Here is a 25,840-nt window from a genome sequence, read left to right as displayed (position 1 = left end):
CACTACCACCAACCACTACCACCACCACCACCAACCACTACCACCAACCACTACCACCAACCACTACCACCAACCACTACCACCAACCACTACCACCAACCACTACCACCAACCACCAACCACTACCACCTACCACCAACCACTACCACCAACCACTACCACCAACCACTACCACCAACCACCAACCACTACCACCAACCACTACCACCAACCACTACCACCAACCACTACCACTACCACCAACCACTACCACCAACCACTACCACCAACCACTACCACCAACCACTACCACCTACCACTACCACCAACCACCAACCACTACCACCAACAACTAACCACTACCACCAACGACCAACCACTACCACCAACCACTACCACCAACCACTACCACCAACCACTACCACCAACGACCAACCACTACCACCAACCACTACCACCAACCACCACCACCAACCACCAACCACTACCACCAACCACCAACCACTACCACCAACCACCAACCACTACCACCAACCACTACCACCAACCACTACCACCAACCACTACCACCAACCACCAACCACCAACCACTACCACCAACCACTACCACCAACCACTACCAACCAACCACCAACCACTAACCACCAACCACTACCACCAACCACCAACCACTACCACCAACAACTAACCACTACCACCAACGACCAACCACTACCACCAACCACTACCACCAACCACTACCACCAACCACTACCACCAATCACTACCTCCAACCACTACCACTACCACCAACCACCAACCACTACCACCAACCACTACCACCAACCACTACCACCAACCACTACCACCAATCACCAACCACTACCACCAACCACTACCACCAACCACTACCACCAACCACCAACCACTACCACCAACCACCAACCACTACCACCAACCACTACCACCAACCACCACCACCAACCACCAACCACTACCACCAACCACCAACCACTACCACCAACCACTACCACCAACCACTACCACCAACCACCAACCACCAACCACTACCACCAACCACTACCACCAACCACTACCACCAACCACCAACCACTACCACCAACCACTACCACCAACCACTACCACCAACCACCAACCACTACCACCTACCACCAACCACTACCACCAACCACTACCACCAACCACTACCACCAACCACCAACCACTACCACCAACCACAACCACCAACCACTACCACCAACCACTACCACCAACCACTACCACCTACCACCAACCACTACCACTACCACCAACCACTACCACCAACCACTACCACTACCACCAACCACTACCACCAACCACTACCACCAACCACTACCACCAAACACTACCACCAACCACTACCACCAACCACCAACCACTACCACCAACCACTACCACCAACCACTACCACCAACCACTACCACCAACCACTACCACCTACCACTACCACCAACCACCAACCACTACCACCAACAACTAACCACTACCACCAACGACCAACCACTACCACCAACCACCAACCACTACCACCAACCACTACCACCAACAACTAACCACTACCACCAATGACCAACCACTACCACCAACCACTACCACCAACCACCACCACCAACCACCAACCACTACCACCAACCACTACCACCAACCACTACCACCAACCACCAACCACTACCACCAACCACTACCACCAACCACTACCACCAACCACTACCACCAACCACCAACCACCAACCACTACCACCAACCACTACCACCAACCACTACCAACCAACCACCAACCACTAACCACCAACCACTACCACCAACCACTACCACCAACCACCAACCACTACCACCAACCACCAACCACTACCACCAACAACTAACCACTACCACCAACGACCAACCACTACCACCAACCACTACCACCAACCACTACCACCAACCACTACCACCAATCACTACCTCCAACCACTACCACTACCACCAACCACCAACCACTACCACCAACCACTACCACCAACCACTACCACCAATCACCAACCACTACCACCAACCACTACCACCAACCACTACCACCAACCACCAACCACTACCACCAACCACTACCACCAACCACCAACCACTACCACCATCCACCACCACCAACCACCAACCACTACCACCAACCACCAACCACTACCACCAACCACCAACCACCAACCACTACCACCAACCACTACCACCAACCACTACCACCAACCACTACCACCAACCACTACCACCAACCACTACCACCAACCACCAACCACCAACCACTACCACCAACCACCAACCACTACCACCAACCACCACCACCAACCACCAACCACTACCACCAACCACCAACCACTACCACCAACCACTACCACCAACCACTACCACCAACCACTACCACCAACCACTACCACTACCACCAACCACTACCACCAACCACTACCACCAACCACCAACCACTACCACCAACCACCAACCACTACCACCAACCACTACCACCAACCACCAACCACTACCTCCAACCACTACCACTACCACCAACCACCAACCACTACCACCAACCACCAACCACTACCACCAACCACTACCACCAACCACCAACCACTACCACTGCCACTACCAACCACTACCACCAACCACTACCACCAACCACTACCACCACCAACCACTACCACCAACCACTACCACCACCAACCACTACCACCACCAGCACCAACCACTACCACCAACCACTACCACCAACCACCAACCACTACCACCAACCACTACCACCATCCACCAACCACTACCACCAACCACTACCAACCACTACCACTGCCACTACCAACCACTACCACCACCACCAACCACTACCACCAACCACTACCACCAACCACCAACCACTACCTCCAACCACTACCACTACCACCAACCACCAACCACTACCACCAACCACCAACCACTACCACCAACCACTACCACCAACCACCAACCACTACCACTGCCACTACCAACCACTACCACCAACCACTACCACCAACCACTACCACCACCAACCACTACCACCAACCACTACCACCACCAACCACTACCACCACCAGCACCAACCACTACCACCAACCACTACCACCAACCACCAACCACTACCACCAACCACTACCACCATCCACCAACCACTACCACCAACCACTACCAACCACTACCACTGCCACTACCAACCACTACCACCAGCACCAACCACTACCACCAACCACCACCACCACCACCAACCACTACCACCAACCACTACCACTACAACCAACCACTACCACCAACCACAACCACTACCACCAACCACTACCACTACCACCAACCACTACCACTACCACCAACCACTACCACCAACCACTACCACTACCACCACCACCACCAACCACTACCACCAACCACTACCACCAACCACTACCACTACCACCAACCACTACCACCAACCACTACCACTACCACCACCACCCACCAACCACTACCACCAACCACTACCACCAACCACTACCACTATCACCACCACCAACCACTACCACCAACCACTACCACCACCACCACCAACCACCAACCACCAACCACTACCACCAACCACTACCACCAACCACCAACCACTACCACCAACCACTACCACCAACCACCAACCACCAACCACTACCACCAACCACCAACCACTACCACCAACCACTACCACCACCACCACCAACCACTACCACCAACCACTACCACCAACCACTACCAACCACTACCACCAACCACCAACCACTACCACCAACCACTACCAACCACTACCACTACCACTATCACCAACCACTACCAACCACTACCACCAACCACAACCACTACCACCAACCACTACCACCACCACCACCAACCACTACCACCACCACCACCAACCACTACCACCAACCACCAACCACTACCAACCACTACCACCAACCACCAACCACTACCACCAACCACTACCAACCACTACCACTACCACTATCACCAACCACTACCAACCACTACCACCAACCACAACCACTACCACCAACCACTACCACCAACCACTACCACCAACCACTACCACCAACCACTACCACCAACCACTACCACAACCACCAACCACTACCACCACCACCAACCACTACCACCAACCACTACCACTACCTCCAACCACTACCACCACCACCACCACCAACCACTACCTCCAACCACTACCACCAACCACTACCTCCAACCACTACCACCAACCACTACCACCAACCACTACCACCAACTACTACCACCAACCACTACCACCAACCACCAACCACTACCACCAACCACTACCACCAACCACTACCACCAACCACTACCACCACCACCACCACCAACCACTACCACCAACCACTACCACCAACCACTACCACCAACCACCAACCACTACCACCAACCACCAACCACTACCACCAACCACTACCACCAACCACCAACCACTACCACCAACCACCACCACCAACCACTACCACCAACCACTACCACCAACCACCACCACCAACCACCAACCACTACCACCAACCACTACCACCAACAACTAACCACTACCACTACCACCAACCACCAACCACTACCACCAACAACTAACCACTACCACTACCACCAACCACCAACCACTACCACCAACCACCAACCACTACCACCAACCACTACCACCTACCACCAACCACTACCACCTACCACCAACCTCCAACCACCAACCACCAACCACCAACCACTACCACCAACCACCAACCACTACCACCAACCACTACCACCAACCACTACCTCCAACCACTACCTCCAACCACTACCACCAACCACTACCACCAACCACTACCACCAACCACTACCACCAACCACTACCACCAACCACCAACCACTACCACCAACCACCAACCACTACCACCAACCACTACCACCAACCACCAACCACTACCACCAACCACTACCACCAACCACCAACCACTACCACCAACCACTACCACCAACCACCAACCACTACCACCAACCACTACCACCAACCACTACCACCAACCACTACCACCAACCACCAACCCCTACCACCAACCACTACCACCAACCACCAACCACTACCACCTACCACCAACCACTACCACCAACCTCTACCACCAACCACTACCACCAACCACCAACCACTACCACCAACCACAACCACCAACCACTACCACCAACCACTACCACCAACCACTACCACCAACCACCAACCACTACCACTACCACCAACCACTACCACCAACCACTACCACTACCACCAACCACTACCACCAACCACTACCACCAACCACTACCACCAACCACTACCACCAACCACTACCACTACCACCAACCACCAACCACTACCACCAACAACTAACCACTACCACCAACCACTACCACCAACCACTACCACCAACCACTACCACCAACCACCAACCACTACCACCAACCACAACCACCAACCACTACCACCAACCACTACCACCAACCACTACCACCAACCACCAACCACTACCACTACCACCAACCACTACCACCAACCACTACCACTACCACCAACCACTACCACCAACCACTACCACCAACCACTACCACCAAACACTACCACCAACCACTACCACCAACCACCAACCACTACCACCAACCACTACCACCAACCACTACCACCAACCACTACCACCAACCACTACCACCAACCACTACCACCAACCACTACCACCAACCACTACCACCAACCACTACCACCAACCACTACCACCAACCACTACCACCAACCACTACCACTACCACTACCACTACCACCAACCACCAACCACTACCACCAACAACCAACCACCACCACCAACCACTACCACCAACCACCACCACCAACCACCAACCACTACCACCAACCACTACCACCAACCACCAACCACTACCACCAACCACTACCACCAACCACTACCACCAACCACTACCACCAACCACCAACCACTACCACCAACCACTACAACCAACCACTACCAACCAACCACCAACCACTAACCACCAACCACTACCACCAACCACCAACCACTACCACCAACAACTAACCACTAACACCAACGACCAACCACTACCACCAACCACTACCACCAACCACTACCACCAACCACTACCACCAATCACTACCTCCAACCACTACCACTACCACCAACCACCAACCACTACCACCAACCACTACCACCAACCACTACCACCAATCACCAACCACTACCACCAACCACTACCACCAACCACTACCACCAACCACCAACCACTACCACCAACCACCAACCACTACCACCAACCACTACCACTACCACCATCCACTACCACCAACCACCACCACCAATCACCAACCACTACCACCAACCACCACCACCAACCACTACCACCAACCACTACCACCAACCACTACCACCAACCACTACCACCAACCACCAACCACTACCACCATCCACCACCACCAACCACCAACCACTACCACCAACCACCAACCACTACCACCAACCACTACCACCAACCACCAACCACTACCACCAACCACCAACCACCACCACCAACCACTACCACCAACCACTACCACCAACCACTACCACCAACCACCACCACCAACCACCAACCACTACCACCAACCACTACCACCAACCACTACCACCAACCACTACCACCAACCACTACCACCAACCACTACCACCAACCACTACCACCAACCACCAACCACTACCACCATCCACCACCACCAACCACCAACCACTACCACTACCACCAACCACTACCACCAACCACCACCACCAACCACCAACCACTACCACCAACCACTACCACCAACCACCACCACTACCACCAACCACCAACCACTACCACCAACCACTACCACCAACCACCAACCACTACCACCAACCACCAACCACTACCACCAACCACTACCACCAACCACCGCCACCAACCACCAACCACTACCACCAACCACCACCACCAACCACCAACCACTACCACCAACCACCAACCACTACCACCAACCACTACCACCAACCACCAACCACTACCACCATCCACCACCACCAACCACCAACCACTACCACCAACCACCAACCACTACCACCAACCACTACCACCAACCACCAACCACTACCACCAACCACCAACCACTACCACCAACCACTACCACCAACCACCAACCACTACCACCAACCACCACCACCAACCACCAACCACCAACCACCACCACCAACCACTACCACCAACCACTACCACTACCACCAACCACTACCACCAACCACTACCACCAACCACTACCACCAACCACCAACCACCAACCACCAACCACCACCACCAACCACCAACCACTACCACCAACCACTACCACCAACCACCAACCACTACCACCAACCACCAACCACTACCACCAACCACTACCACCAACCACTACCACCAACCACTACCACCAACCACTACCACCAACCACTACCACCAACCACTACCACCAACCACTACCACCAACCACTACCACCAACCACTACCACTACCACTACCACCAACCACTACCACTACCACCAACCACCAACCACTACCACCAACAACTAACCACTACCACCAACGACCAACCACCACCACCAACCACTACCACCAACCACCACCACCAACCACCAACCACTACCACCAACCACTACCACCAACCACCAACCACTACCACCAACCACTACCACCAACCACTACCACCAACCACTACCACCAACCACTACCACCAACCACTACCACCAACCACTACCACCAACCACCAACCACTACCACCAACCACTACCACCAACCACTACCACCAACCACCAACCACCAACCACTACCACCAACCACTACCACCAACCACTACCACCAACCACTACCACCAACCACTACCACCAACCACTACCACCAAACACTACCACCAAACACTACCACCAACCACTACCACCAACCACTACCACCAACCACAACCACCAACCACTACCACCAACCACTACCACCAACCACTACCACCAACCACCAACCACCAACCACTACCACCAACCACTACCACCAACCACCAACCACTACCACCAACCACCACCACCAACCACCAACCACTACCACCAACCACCAACCACTACCACCAACCACTACCACCAACCACTACCACCAACCACTACCACCAACCACTACCACTACCACCAACCACTACCACCAACCACTACCACCAACCACCAACCACTACCACCAACCACCAACCACTACCACCAACCACTACCACCAACCACCAACCACTACCTCCAACCACTACCACCAACCACTACCACCAACCACCAACCACTACCTCCAACCACTACCACCAACCACCACCACCAACCACTACCACCAACCACTACCACCAACCACTACCACTACCACCAACCACTACCACCAACCACTACCACCAACCACTACCACCAACCACTACCACTAACCACTACCACCAACCACCAACCACTACCACCACCACCAACCACTACCACCAACCACTACCACCAACCACTACCACCAACCACCAACCACTACCACTACCACCAACCACTACCACCAACCACTACCACCAACCACTACCACCAACCACTACCACCACCAACCACTACCACCAACCACTACCACCAACCACTACCACTACCACCAACCACTACCACTACCACCAACCACTACCACTACCACCAACCACTACCACCAACCACTACCACCACCAACCACTACCACCAACCACTACCACCAACCACTACCACTACCACCAACCACTACCACTACCACCAACCACTACCACTACCACCAACCACTACCACCAACCACTACCACCAACCACTACCACCAACCACTACCACCAACCACTACCACTACCACTACCATCAACCACTACCACCAACCACTACCACTACCACCAACCACTACCACCAACCACTACCACCAACCACTACCACTAACCACTACCACCAACCACTACCACCAACCACCAACCACCAACCACTACCACCAACCACCAACCACTACCACCAACCACCAACCACTACCACCAACCACTACCTCCAACCACTACCTCCAACCACTACCTCAAACCACTACCACCAACCACTACCACCAACCACTACCTCCAACCACTACCTCCAACCACTACCTCCAACCACTACCGCCAACCACTACCACCAACCACTACCACCAACCACTACCACCAACCACTACCACCAACCACCAACCACTACCACCAACCACTACCACCAACCACCAACCACTACCACCAACCACTACCACCAACCACCAACCACTACCACCAACCACTACCACCAACCACTACCACCAACCACTACCACCAACCACCAACCACTACCACCAACCACTACCACCAACCACCAACCACTACCACCAACCACTACCACCAACCACAACCACCAACCACTACCACCAACCACTACCACCAACCACTACCACCAACCACCAACCACTACCACTACCACCAACCACTACCACCAACCACTACCACTACCACCATCCACTACCACCAACCACCACCACCAATCACCAACCACTACCACCAACCACCACCACCAACCACTACCACCAACCACTACCACCAACCACTACCACCAACCACTACCACCAACCACCAACCACTACCACCATCCACCACCACCAACCACCAACCACTACCACCAACCACCAACCACTACCACCAACCACTACCACCAACCACCAACCACTACCACCAACCACCAACCACCACCACCAACCACTACCACCAACCACTACCACCAACCACTACCACCAACCACCACCACCAACCACCAACCACTACCACCAACCACTACCACCAACCACTACCACCAACCACTACCACCAACCACTACCACCAACCACTACCACCAACCACTACCACCAACCACCAACCACTACCACCATCCACCACCACCAACCACCAACCACTACCACTACCACCAACCACTACCACCAACCACCACCACCAACCACCAACCACTACCACCAACCACTACCACCAACCACCACCACTACCACCAACCACCAACCACTACCACCAACCACTACCACCAACCACCAACCACTACCACCAACCACCAACCACTACCACCAACCACTACCACCAACCACCGCCACCAACCACCAACCACTACCACCAACCACCACCACCAACCACCAACCACTACCACCAACCACCAACCACTACCACCAACCACTACCACCAACCACCAACCACTACCACCATCCACCACCACCAACCACCAACCACTACCACCAACCACCAACCACTACCACCAACCACTACCACCAACCACCAACCACTACCACCAACCACCAACCACTACCACCAACCACTACCACCAACCACCAACCACTACCACCAACCACTACCACCAACCACTACCACCAACCACCAACCACTACCACCAACCACTACCACCAACCACCAACCACTACCACCAACCACTACCACCAACCACAACCACCAACCACTACCACCAACCACTACCACCAACCACTACCACCAACCACCAACCACTACCACCAACCACCAACCACTACCACCAACCACTACCACTACCACCATCCACTACCACCAACCACCACCACCAATCACCAACCACTACCACCAACCACCACCACCAACCACTACCACCAACCACTACCACCAACCACTACCACCAACCACTACCACCAACCACCAACCACTACCACCATCCACCACCACCAACCACCAACCACTACCACCAACCACCAACCACTACCACCAACCACTACCACCAACCACCAACCACTACCACCAACCACCAACCACCACCACCAACCACTACCACCAACCACCAACCACCAACCACTACCACCAACCACTACCACCAACCACCAACCACTACCACCAACCACTACCACCAACCACCACCACCAACCACCAACCACTACCACCAACCACTACCACCAACCACTACCACCAACCACTACCACCAACCACTACCACCAACCACTACCACCAACCACTACCACCAACCACCAACCACTACCACCATCCACCACCACCAACCACCAACCACTACCACTACCACCAACCACTACCACCAACCACCACCACCAACCACCAACCACTACCACCAACCACTACCACCAACCACCACCACTACCACCAACCACCAACCACTACCACCAACCACTACCACCAACCACCAACCACTACCACCAACCACCAACCACTACCACCAACCACTACCACCAACCACCGCCACCAACCACCAACCACTACCACCAACCACCACCACCAACCACCAACCACTACCACCAACCACCAACCACTACCACCAACCACTACCACCAACCACCAACCACTACCACCATCCACCACCACCAACCACCAACCACTACCACCAACCACCAACCACTACCACCAACCACTACCACCAACCACCAACCACTACCACCAACCACCAACCACTACCACCAACCACTACCACCAACCACCAACCACTACCACCAACCACCACCACCAACCACCAACCACCAACCACCACCACCAACCACTACCACCAACCACTACCACTACCACCAACCACTACCACCAACCACTACCACCAACCACTACCACCAACCACCAACCACCAACCACCAACCACCACCACCAACCACCAACCACTACCACCAACCACTACCACCAACCACCAACCACTACCACCAACCACCAACCACTACCACCAACCACTACCACCAACCACTACCACCAACCACTACCACCAACCACTACCACCAACCACTACCACCAACCACTACCACCAACCACTACCACCAACCACTACCACCAACCACTACCACTACCACTACCACCAACCACTACCACTACCACCAACCACCAACCACTACCACCAACAACTAACCACTACCACCAACGACCAACCACCACCACCAACCACTACCACCAACCACCACCACCAACCACCAACCACTACCACCAACCACTACCACCAACCACCAACCACTACCACCAACCACTACCACCAACCACTACCACCAACCACTACCACCAACCACTACCACCAACCACTACCACCAACCACCAACCACTACCACCAACCACTACCACCAACCACTACCACCAACCACCAACCACCAACCACTACCACCAACCACTACCACCAACCACTACCACCAAACACTACCACCAAACACTACCACCAACCACTACCACCAACCACTACCACCAACCACAACCACCAACCACTACCACCAACCACTACCACCAACCACTACCACCAACCACCAACCACCAACCACTACCACCAACCACTACCACCAACCACCAACCACTACCACCAACCACCACCACCAACCACCAACCACTACCACCAACCACCAACCACTACCACCAACCACTACCACCAACCACTACCACCAACCACTACCACCAACCACTACCACCAACCACTACCACCAACCACTACCACCAACCACTACCACTACCACCAACCACTACCACCAACCACTACCACCAACCACCAACCACTACCACCAACCACCAACCACTACCACCAACCACTACCACCAACCACCAACCACTACCTCCAACCACTACCACCAACCACTACCACCAACCACCACCACCAACCACTACCACCAACCACCAACCACTACCTCCAACCACTACCACCAACCACTACCACCAACCACCAACCACTACCTCCAACCACTACCACCAACCACCACCACCAACCACTACCACCAACCACTACCACCAACCACTACCACTACCACCAACCACTACCACCAACCACTACCACCAACCACTACCACCAACCACTACCACTAACCACTACCACCAACCACCAACCACTACCACCACCACCAACCACTACCACCAACCACTACCACCAACCACTACCACCAACCACCAACCACTACCACCAACCACCAACCACTACCACCAACCACTACCACCAACCACTACCACCACCCACTACCACCAACCACTACCACCAACCACTACCACCAACCACTACCACCAACCACTACCACCACCAACCACTACCACCAACCACTACCACCAACCACTACCACTACCACCAACCACTACCACTACCACCAACCACTACCACTACCACCAACCACTACCACCAACCACTACCACCACCAACCACTACCACCAACCACTACCACCAACCACTACCACTACCACCAACCACTACCACTACCACCAACCACTACCACTACCACCAACCACTACCACCAACCACTACCACCAACCACTACCACCAACCACTACCACCAACCACTACCACTACCACTACCATCAACCACTACCACCAACCACTACCACTACCACCAACCACTACCACCAACCACTACCACCAACCACTACCACTAACCACTACCACCAACCACTACCACCAACCACCAACCACCAACCACTACCACCAACCACCAACCACTACCACCAACCACCAACCACTACCACCAACCACTACCTCCAACCACTACCTCCAACCACTACCTCCAACCACTACCACCAACCACTACCACCAACCACTACCTCCAACCACTACCTCCAACCACTACCTCCAACCACTACCGCCAACCACTACCACCAACCACTACCACCAACCACTACCACCAACCACTACCACCAACCACCAACCACTACCACCAACCACTACCACCAACCACCAACCACTACCACCAACCACTACCACCAACCACCAACCACTACCACCAACCACTACCACCAACCACTACCACCAACCACTACCACCAACCACCAACCACTACCACCAACCACTACCACCAACCACCAACCACTACCACCAACCACTACCACCAACCACAACCACCAACCACTACCACCAACCACTACCACCAACCACTACCACCAACCACCAACCACTACCACTACCACCAACCACTACCACCAACCACTACCACTACCACCAACCACTACCACTACCACCAACCACTACCACCAACCACCAACCACTACCACCAACCACTAACCACTACCACCAACCACTACCACCAACCACTACCACCAACCACTACCACCAACCACTACCACTACCACCAACCACTACCACCAACCACCAACCACTACCACTACCACCAACCACTACCACCAACCACTACCACCAACCACTACCACCAACCACTACCACCAACCACTACCACCAACCACTACCACCAACCACCAACCACTACCACCAACCACTACCACCAACCACCAACCACTACCACCAACCACTAACCACTACCACCAACCACTACCACTACCACTACCACCAACCACTACCACCAACCACCAACCACTACCACCAACCACTACCACCAACCACTACCACCAACCACTACCACTACCACCAACCACTACCACCAACCACTAACCACTACCACCAACCACTACCACTAACCACTACCACCAACCACTACCACCAACCACTACCACCAACCACTACCACCAACCACTACCACCAACCACTACCACCAACCACTACCACCAACCACCAACCACCAACCACCAACCACTACCACCAACTACTACCGCTACCACCAACCACCAACCACTACCACCAACCACCAACCACTACCACCAACCACTACCACCAACCACCAACCACTACCACCAACCACTACCACTACCACCAACCACCACCACCAACCACTACCACTACCACCAACCACCACCACCAACCACCAACCACTACCACCAACCACTACCACCAACCACTACCACTACCACCACTACCACCAACCACTACCACCAACCACTACCACTACCACCAACCACTACCACCAACCACTACCACCAACCACCAACCACTACCACCAACCACTACCACCAACCACTACCACCAACCACTACCACCAACCACTACCACCAACCACTACCACCAACCACCAACCACTACCACCAACCACTACCACCAACCACTACCACCAACCACTACCACTACCACTACCACCAACCACTACCACCAACCACTACCACCAACCACTACCACCAACCACTACCACCAACCACCAACCACTACCACCAACCACTACCACCAACCACTACCACTACCACCACTACCACCAACCACTACCACTACCACCAACCACTACCACTACCACCAACCACTACCACCAACCACTACCACCAACCACCAACCACTACCACCAACCACTACCACCAACCACTACCACCAACCACTACCACCAACCACTACCACTACCACTACCACCAACCACTACCACCAACCACTACCACCAACCACTACCACCAACCACTACCTCCAACCACTACCTCCAACCACCAACCACTACCACCAACCACTACCACCAACCACTACCACCAACCACTACCACTACCAACAACCACTACCACCAACCACTACCACCAACCACTACCACCAACCACTACCACCAACCACTACCACCAACCACCAACCACCAACCACTACCACCAACCACCAACCACAACCACCAACCACTACCACCAACCACTACCACCAACCACTACCACCAACCACCAACCACTACCACCAACCACTACCACCAACCACCAACCACTACCACCAACCACCAACCACCAACCACTACCACCAACCACCAACCACTACCACCAACCACTACCACTACCACCACTACCACCAACCACTACCACCAACCACTACCACTACCACCAACCACTACCACCAACCACTACCACCAACCACCAACCACTACCACCAACCACTACCACCAACCACTACCACCAACCACTACCACCACCACCAACCACCACCACCAACCACTACCACCAACCACTACCACCAACCACTACCACCAACCACCAACCACTACCACTACCACCAACCACTACCACCAACCACTACCACCAACCACTACCACCAACCACCAACCACCAACCACTACCACTACCACCAACCACTACCACCAACCACTACCACCAACCACTACCACCAACCACTACCACCAACCACTACCACCAACCACTACCACCAACCACTACCACCAACCACCAACCACCACCACCAACCACTACCACCAACCACCAACCACTACCACCACCACCAACCACTACCACCAACCACTACCACCAACCACTACCACCAACCACTACCACCAACCACTACCACCAACCACTACCACCAACCACTACCACCAACCACAACCACCAACCACTACCACCAATCACTACCACCAACCACTACCACCAACCACTACCACTACCACCAACCACTACCACCAATCACTACCACCAACTGTGTCCCATGTTGTTACTGTGTCCAGGTCTCCAGACTGGTACAAGGTGTTTTAACCCATGTTTCATGTTGTTGTGTCCAGGGTTAGGTCTCCAGACTGGTACAAGGTGTTTTAACCCATGTTTCATGTTGTTGTGTCCAGGGGCAGGTCTCCAGAGTGGTACAACAAGGCCTTCGGTCACCTGTGTGTCTCTGAGGCCCAGAGGATCCGTTCCTCTTTCCAACCTACAACAGGCCCTGAGACCAAGATCTGAACCCCAGGAATAGGTTCTGAGGCTGGGCTACACCGGCAGGGAGCATGGCCCCATGGACCAGAGGACCAAAGACAAGTTACTCTAGAGAACAGGAGGGCTAGGACAATGGACTTTGTACCTGGAACAATAGACCTAGTACCGTGGAATCACAGCCTGAGATTAATGGGTCTAGAACCAAGAAGAGGGTGGGCTAGAACCATGCACTAGAACTTGGAACCAGGGACACTGAACAATCTAGAACTTGGAACCGTCTAGAACTTGGAACCAGAACACTGAACAATCTAGAACTTTCAACCAGGGACACTGAACAATCTAGAACTTTGTTCCATGTCCATGGTTCTATCTAGAACTTAGAACCAGGGATTTGGAACGATCTAGATTGAACTTGAAGACAGCTCTGGCTCCTACAGCTTTATCTCTGCTCTCATTATCAGCATCACTGTCCTGTTTAAACTAGTATCATTATTAGTCATGTTATTATCATCGGTCTTGTCTGTGTTAATTATATTATCTATTGCATTATTATTATTATTATTTGTTATATTAATATTATCACTTCATCATTGTTGTATAATCGTTGATTTTGTTATCCTGTTGTACAATGTCTAGGACATTTACCCATTTCACTGCTTCTGGGAAGCATGTGTGTGTGTGTGTGTGTGTGTGTGTGTGTGTGTGTGTGTGTGTGTGTGTGTGTGTGTGTGTGTGTGTGTGTGTGTGTGTGTGTACACACAGAGTAAATAAACGCCCTCTCTGTACCAGCAGATGAAACCAGCTCTCATTGCCCATCAGGTCCTCGTCATATTCATATGCTAATGTTTGGTTAATAGTATTATCACGTGTGCTAAAGCAGTAATGTAACTGTACCTAACATGTGGCTTGCTCTACCATGACGTTACCATGGGGCTACTACACGAGTGTATACTGTATTACCACGGTGGTGTCGTCGCCATGACAATACCATGGCGTTAGTGTGGTGTTGCAATGGCATTACCACGGCATCGCTAAACTGTGACATTGCTACGGTGTTGCTATGTTATCAGCATGGCATTACCATGGTGTGTTACCATGGTGCTGCTAAATTGTACCGTTGCTATGGTACCGCCATGCTTTGTGGGTGAGTGCTGTTTTGCGTGGGAACAGTGTACTTGATTCTGACGTGAGCCAAAGAGGATTATGGGTAAACGTGTTCTGGCTCCAAATTTAGCTGAAGAGATCAGATGTTTGTACTGTCAGAGAACAACAGGTTTGTTAAAAGCAGGCTTTAACTTAGCCTGGTCCCAGATCTGTTTGTACTGTCAGAGAACAACAGGTTGGCTAAAACCAGGCTTTAACTTAGCCTGGTACCAGGTCTGTTTGTACTAGGCCAGTGGTGAAAAAAGTACTCAAAAGTCATACTTGAATAAAAGTAAAACTCAAGTAAAAGTGAAAGTCACCCAGTAAAATACTACTTGAGTATAAAAGACTAAAGTATTTGGTTTTAAATATATTTAATTATCATAAGTAAATGTAATTGCTCAAAATATACTTAAGTATTGAAAGTAAACAATATATAAATAATTTCACATTCCTTATTTGAAAATCAGAGGGCACCATTTATTTTTCTTTACGTAGAGCCACGGTCATACTCCAACACTCAGACATCATTCACAAATGAAACGTGTGTTTAGTGAGTCCTCCAGATCAGAGGCAGTAGAGATGACCAGGGATGTTCTCTGTTTAGTGAGTCCTCCAGATCAGAGGCAGTAGAGATGACCAGGGATGTTCTCTGTTTAGTGAGTCCACCAGATCAGAGACAGTAGGGATGACCAGGGATGTTCTCTGTTTAGTGAGTCCTCCAGATCAGAGACAGTAGGGATGACCAGGGATGTTCTCTGTTTAGTGAGTCGTCCAGATCAGAGGCAGTAGGGATGACCAGGGATGTTCTCTGTTTAGTGAGTCCTCCAGATCAGAGGCAGTAGGGATGACCAGGGATGTTCTCTGTTTAGTGAGTCCTCCAGATCAGAGGCAGTAGGGATGACCAGGGATGTTCTCTGTTTAGTGAGTCGTCTAGATCAAAGGCAGTAGGGACGACCAGGGATGTTCTCTGTTTAGTGAGTCCTCCAGATCAGAGGCAGTAGGGACGACCAGGGATGTTCTCTGTTTAGTGAGTCCTCCAGATCAGAGGCAGTAGGGACGACCAGGGATGTTCTCTGTTTAGTGAGTCCTCCAGATCAGAGGCAGTAGGGATGACCAGGGATGTTCTCTGTTTAGTGAGTCCTCCAGATCAGAGGCAGTAGGGATGACCAGGGATGTTCTCTTGATAAGTGTGTGAATTGGACCATTTTCCTGTGCTGCTAAAGTATTTAAAAAAGAACGAGTACTTTTGACTGTCAGGGAAGATGTATGGAATAAAAAGTACATTATTTTCTTTAGGAATGTAGTGAAGTAAAAGTTGTCAAAAAATGTAAATACACTGCTCAAAAAAATAAAGGGAACACTTAAACAACACAATGTAACTCCAAGTCAATCACACTTCTGTCAAATCAAACTGTCCACTTAGGAAGCAACACTGATCGACAATACATTTCACATGCTGTTGTGCAAATGGAATAGACAAAAGGTGGAAATTATAGGCAATTAGCAAGACACCCCCAATAAAGGAGTGGTTCTGCAGGTGGTGACCACAGACCACTTCTCAGTTCCTATGCTTCCTGGCTGATGTTTTGGTCACTTTTGAATGCTGGCGGTGCTCTCACTCTAGTGGTAGCATGAGACGGAGTCTACAACCCACACAAGTGGCTCAGGTAGTGCAGCTCATCCAGGATGGCACATCAATGCGAGCTGTGGCAAGAAGGTTTGTTGTGTCTGTCAGCGTAGTGTCCAGAGCATGGAGGCGCTACCAGGAGACAGGCCAGTACATCAGGAGACGTGGAGGAGGACGTAGGAGGGCAACAACCCAGCATTAGGACCGCTACCTCCGCCTTTGTGCAGGAGGTGCACTGCCAGCGCCCTGCAAAATGACTTCCAGCAGGCCACAAATGTGCATGTGTCTACTCAAACGGTCAGAAACAGACTCCATGAGGGTGGTATGAGGGCCCGACGTCCACAGGTGGGGGTTGTGCTTACAGCCCAACACCATGCAGGACGTTTGGCATTTGCCAGAGTACACCAAGATTGGCAAATTCGCCACTGGCGCCCTGTGCTCTTCACAGATGAAAGCAGGTTCACACTGAGCACATGAGCACATGTGATAGAGTCTGGAGACGCGGTGGAGAACGTTCTGCTGCCTGCAACATCCTCCAGCATGACCGGTTTGGCGGTGGGTCAGTCATGGTGTGGGGTGGCAATTCTTTGTGGGGCCGCACAGCCCTCCATGTGCTCGCCAGAGGTAGCCTGACTGCCATTAGGTACCGAGATGAGATCCTCAGACCCCTTGTGAGACCATATGCTGACACATGCACATTGGTTCTGGGACCAGGCTAAGACCAATGACATCAGGACTGGTTCTGGGACCAGGCTAAGACCGATGACATCAGGACTGGTTCTGGGACCAGGCTAAGACCAATGACATCAGGACTGGTTCTGGGACCAGGCTAAGACCAATGACATCCGGACTGGTTCTGGGACCAGGCTAAGACCGATGACATCAGGGTGGAAGATACAGTTCAAGGCTGTTTGTTTCTCTTTTTGTCTAGAACAAGTTTGCTGAAACCAGCTAAATAAATCTCCTGAAAAAACGACAGGCTCAGAATATGCCTACTAGTTCTTTCTGATGCATGAGTTGCCTTTGTCAGAGAATGAGCCAAGCAATGAAATACCCTGTGAGGTGACCAGCCCTCAGACGAAGGACGTTACCTCCCTTGGCCAGAGGTGATCAGCCCTCAAACGAAGGACGTTACCTCCCTTGGCCAGAGGTGACCAGCCCTCAGACGAAGGACGTTACCTCCCTTGGCCAGAGGTGATCAGCCCTCAGACGAAGGACGTTACCTCCCTTGGCCAGAGGTGATCAGCCCTCAAACGAAGGACGTTATCACCCTTGGCCAGAGGTGACCAGCCCTCAGACGAAGGACGTTACCTCCCTTGGCCAGAGGTGACCAGCCCTCAGACGAAGGACGTTACCTCCCTTGGCCAGAGGTGACCAGCCCTCAGCACTGTGCTTTACAACACCTCCCTTTCTCTCAGTACCAACACACACACACACACACACACACACACACACACACACACACACACACACACACACACACACACACACACACACACACACACACACACACACAGGATATGTCCCAATAATCTCTCCTTTCTCCTGAAGTGTGCACTTGTTCATTTCCTTTCATGGATGTCAAAGGAAAGGACTGGTATAGGAAGTCCCTCTAGTGAGTCCCCGCTTACACCATGTAGAAACAACGGCAGAATAGTTATTTCATGAGTTATTCCTCACCAGCGCCACTAGGTGGAGCTGTTTTCAAATGTAGAAACAACGTCAGAATAGTTATTTCACGAGTTATTCCTCACCAGCGCCACTGGGTGGAGCTGTTTTCAAATGTAGAAACAACTGCAGAATCGTTATTTCAAAATGGATCTTTTAGAAGTTCTGAATAGAGGGGATACTAGAGGAGATTACACTCCATTATTCATATTTGTCTTGTGTGATAATGACTGACAACTGTCAGTGTGATAATGACTGACAACTGTCAGTGTAATAATGACTGACAACTGTCAGTGTAATAATGACTGATAACTGGCAGTGTGTGATAAAGACTGATAACTGGCAGTGTGTAATAATGACTGATAACTGGCAGTGTGTGATAATGACTGACAACTGTCAGTGTGTGATAATGACTGACAACTGGCAGTGTGTAATAATGACTGATAACTGGCAGTGTGTAATAATGACTGATAACTGGCAGTGTGTGATAATGACTGACAACTGGCAGTGTGTAATAATGACTGATAACTGGCAGTGTGTGATAAAGACTGATAACTGGCAGTGTGTGATAATGACTGATAAATGGCAGTGTGTGATAATGATTGATAACTGACAGTGTGTGATAATGACTGATAACTGACAGTGTGTGATAATGACTGATAACTGTCAGTGTGTGATAACGACTGACAACTGTCAGTGTGTGATAATGACTGATAACTGACAGTGTGTAATAATGACTGATAACTGGCAGTGTGTGATAATGACTGATAACTGGCAGTGTGTGTGCCACTATATTATCCTGTCTGCCCTTCGTGACGAATAGGGTCTGGCTTACACACACACACACACACACACACACACACACACACACACACACACACACACACACACACACACACACACACACACACACACACACACACACACACACACACACAGGGTTGGGGAGTAATGGGTTACAAAAAACTGTAATTGTAATCCGTTACGTTACCAGCTAAAATATTGTTATTCCGATTACAGATACTTTTTGAAAAACTAGATTGTCTACTTCGATGATTACTTTAAAATTCAGAAAGGATGTTTGCGAAAGAAAAAATATTTGACACTTCTGTGTTTTCTCAATGACATTCAAATCATAATTGAAAAAAGGCGCAAGTTTAAGTTTGTTCCACCTGAGCGAGTCTGACCACCAATCAGAGACCACTGTGATGATACACCAAATGATGACCACCAATCAGAAACCTCTATGATGACAAAGCAAATTTGTTTTGATGGATTGTGGGAAAAGAGCAGGGATAGGCTTTTGATAGGCTACAGTCCAAGCTATGTCTTCCAATGGTGCGACTGCTGTCGGGCATCCAAAGACTTTCCAACTTGAATAAACGCTTGGAGGTAAAGGATGACAGCAGGGGTGTGGTCTACGGCGATACGGATATCACGTATTATTGATAATCTGGCCCTCAACCATCACGGTCACCTAATAATCCCCAGTTTACAATTGGCTGATTAGGTCAATCCGCCCACAGCGTATCATCTGTCAATAATTTAGATGGTTTACTAATGAGCTGTGTGTGCCTCCCGAGTGGTCTACGGCACTGCATCTCAGTGCTAGCTGTGCCACTAGTGATACTGGGTTCAAGTCCAGACTCTGGTCTCAGCCGTCCTTGAAGACCCATGGGGCTGTTCATAATTGGCCCAGCGTTGTCCGGGTTAGGGAAGGGTTTGGCCCGCAGGGATGTCGTTGTTCCATCGCGCACTAGCGACTCCTGTGGCGAGCCCGGCGCAGTACACGCTGACACGTTGGTGCGGCTGGCTCTCCGAGTTAAGTGGGCATTGTGTCAAGAAGCAGTGCGGCTTTTGGCTGGGTTGTATTTCGGAGGACGCACGGCTCTCGACCTTCACCTCTCCCGAGTCTGTACGGGAGTTGCACCGATGAGACAAGACTGTAACTACCAATTGGAGAGAAAAAGAGGGAGGGTAAAAAAAAATAAAAAAAAGATCTGTGTATCTGTGTGTGATTTGTGGATCTGTGTAATCTGAGGGAAATATGTGTCTCTAATATGGTCATACATGTGACAGTAATTTAGAAAGTGCAGCTCAGTTTCCACCTCATTTTCATTTATTCTCTCTCTCTCTCACACATACACACATAATGGCGAGTCACTCACATTTCTGTGTGAAACCGGAGGTAATCAATTGCCCAGAACCCCTCTGTGAGCAGGCTGAGCACTGGAAATATACTTAGATTTCGGTCGTTTGAAAGGGTCTTAAGAAGAACGACACGCCTCCCTCGGCGCTGACCCAGAGAACGACATGCCTCCCTCGGCGCTGACCCAGAGAACGACATGCCTCCCTCGGCGCTGACCCAGATAACGACATGCCCCCCTCGGCGTTGACCCAGAGAACGACACGCCTCCCTCGGCGCTGACCCAGAGAACGACATGCCTCCCTCGGCGCTGACCCAGAGAACGACACGCCTCCCTCGGCGCTGACCCAGAGAACGACACGCCTCCCTCGGCGCTGACCCAGAGAACGACACGCCTCCCTCGGCGCTGACCCAGATAACGACACGCCTCCCTCGGCGCTGACCCAGAGAACGACACACCTCCCTCGGGGCTGACCCAGAGAACGACACGCCTCCCTCGGCGCTGACCCAGAGAACGACACGCCTCCCTCGGCGCTGACCCAGAGAACGACACGCCTCCCTCGGGGCTGACCCAGATAACGACACGCCTCCCTCGGCGCTGACCCAGAGAACGACACGCCTCCCTCGGCGCTGACCCAGAGAACAACACGCCTCCCTCGGGGCTGACCCAGAGAACGACACGCCTCCCTCGGCGCTGACCCAGATAATGACACGCCTCCCTCGGCGCTGACCCAGATAACGACATGCCTCCCTCGGCGCTGACCCAGAGAACGACACGCCTCCCTCGGCGCTGACCCAGAGAACGACACGCCTCCCTCGGCGCTGACCCAGAGAACGACACGCCTCCCTCGGCGCTGACCCAGAGAACGACATGCCTCCCTCGGCGCTGACCCAGAGAACGACATGCCTCCCTCGGCGCTGACCCAGAGAACGACACGCCTCCCTCGGGGCTGACCCAGAGAACGACATGCCTCCCTCGGCGCTGACCCAGAGAACGACACGCCTCCCTCGGCGCTGACCCAGAGAACGACACGCCTCCCTCGGGGCTGACCCAGAGAACGACATGCCTCCCTCGGCGCTGACCCAGAGAACGACACGCCTCCCTCGGCGCTGACCCAGAGAACGACACGCCTCCCTCGGGGCTGACCCAGAGAACGACATGCCTCCCTCGGCGCTGACCCAGATAACGATACGCCTCCCTCGGTGCTGACCCAGAGAACGATACGCCTCCCTCGGGGCTGACCCAGAGAACGACACGCCTCCCTCGGCGCTGACCCAGAGAACGACACACCTCCCTCGGCGCTGACCCAGATAACGACATGCCCCCCTCGGCGTTGACCCAGAGAACGACACGCCTCCCTCGGCGCTGACCCAGAGAACGACACGCCTCCCTCGGCGCTGACCCAGATAACGACACGCCTCCCTCGGCGCTGACCCAGAGAACGACATGCCTCCCTCGGCGCTGACCCAGATAACGACATGCCTCCCTCGGCGCTGACCCAGAAAAAGTAAAACTATTTCCCAGCACTGGCCTAAACTCATGATGCTCAGAGGTGAACTGCTTAGACCGAAGCACACTGCTCTGACCACTGCACCACTGCAATTCATAATGATCTAGTAAGCTGGGGAGAATAATTGATGACATTTAATGGAAACACCATTGTTTGTTTTTAATATATTTTTTTAAGTTTTCCGCAAACATTAGCCCTAACCTTAACCACACGAAATTAATACTTATAATTAACCTTTTGAGTTTTTTCTGTTTAAACTCTGTAACCATGAGGAATTAACCTTGTAACCACACAGAACTAACCTTGTAACCATGAGGAATTAAAGCATCCCCACAGCAACATGGCATGAAAAGGGATGCGAGTAAGGAGAGAGGAAAAGTTCTCCATATGGCCCACCAGAGTACTCGCTCCTACCCGTGAGCCTGGTCTTTTAGTGGACAGGTGGAGACGAAACGACCAGCAGTCCCGCAATACAGGCAACTCTTAGTGTGAAGCCTGTACAGCCGCTCAGCTGGAGACAGCCTAGCTCTGCCTAGTTGCATGGGCTCGGCAAGAGGTGAATCATCAATCTTTGGAGGCTCTCGTGGGAACTCGGGTAGCCTCGGGTTCTCTCATCAATGGAGCCATCGGAGACTTCCAGGATACCACGGAGGCGAGGTGGAATTGTCGTCCGTCGACCCGAATGGTCAAGGCGATGAGTGAGTCGAGATCCATCGGTAGTTCCCAGGCTGGGAGAGGGAATGCCAGCCAGTTTCTGGAATTTCCATCGTAGCGCCCTGAAGGAGGTAAGCGGGGATCTCGGGACCCCGGGGTGACCGGGGAGGCGACGCTGCTGATAGCCTCGTTACTGAGGGGCTAGGGAGGTAACTGTCGTAATGGGCTGCCTGACAGACAAGCCGCAGAATTGCTCCAACAAAGTGTTCAACGCATGGTCATGGCGTTCGGGCCAAGGTCTGGAACCCTTCCATAAAGACCACAAAGCAACTCCTCGGGCCTACCAATGGGGACTCCTTTGGAGGAGATGGCGTTGCAATTTCTGCTGATATTTGTTATGGAAAACTAGGTATGTGTTAATAAAAGCAGTTTTATAGTCCTCTAATACCAGCTAGAATGATCCAACCTACAGCTAGCAAAAACTACTAATGATAGCTCTTAGTAGCCTAGCTAGCTCACTAGCTAGCTAACATTGATGCAATTGTGCAGTCAGAGCCAGCAGCTAACGTTAATAATGTAGACTCACTGAGTAAATGTGTTTGGCACAGGAT

The 25,840-nt window shown here is 52.3% G+C and overlaps 1 protein-coding gene across 2 annotated transcripts in view; it reads left to right on the top strand.

Moving 5' to 3' along the window:
- LOC129823227 (stAR-related lipid transfer protein 13-like) overlaps positions 1-18,064 on the top strand; it is a 111,993-nt gene extending 93,929 nt beyond the window's left edge. For both annotated transcript variants that reach the window (XM_055882109.1, XM_055882110.1), the window contains exon 15: positions 16,393-18,064. In XM_055882109.1, the coding sequence (XP_055738084.1) occupies positions 16,393-16,504 (112 nt within the window). In that variant the 3' untranslated portion in view covers positions 16,505-18,064. The remainder of the gene's footprint in view (positions 1-16,392) is intronic.
- The last annotated feature ends 7,776 nt before the right edge of the window (positions 18,065-25,840 follow it).

This window comes from Salvelinus fontinalis, chromosome 25 (assembly GCF_029448725.1).
Source record: "Salvelinus fontinalis isolate EN_2023a chromosome 25, ASM2944872v1, whole genome shotgun sequence".
NCBI lineage: Eukaryota > Metazoa > Chordata > Actinopteri > Salmoniformes > Salmonidae > Salvelinus > Salvelinus fontinalis.
Note: the sequence above shows the minus strand (reverse complement) of the source record. Positions and strands in the feature narration are given on the sequence as shown.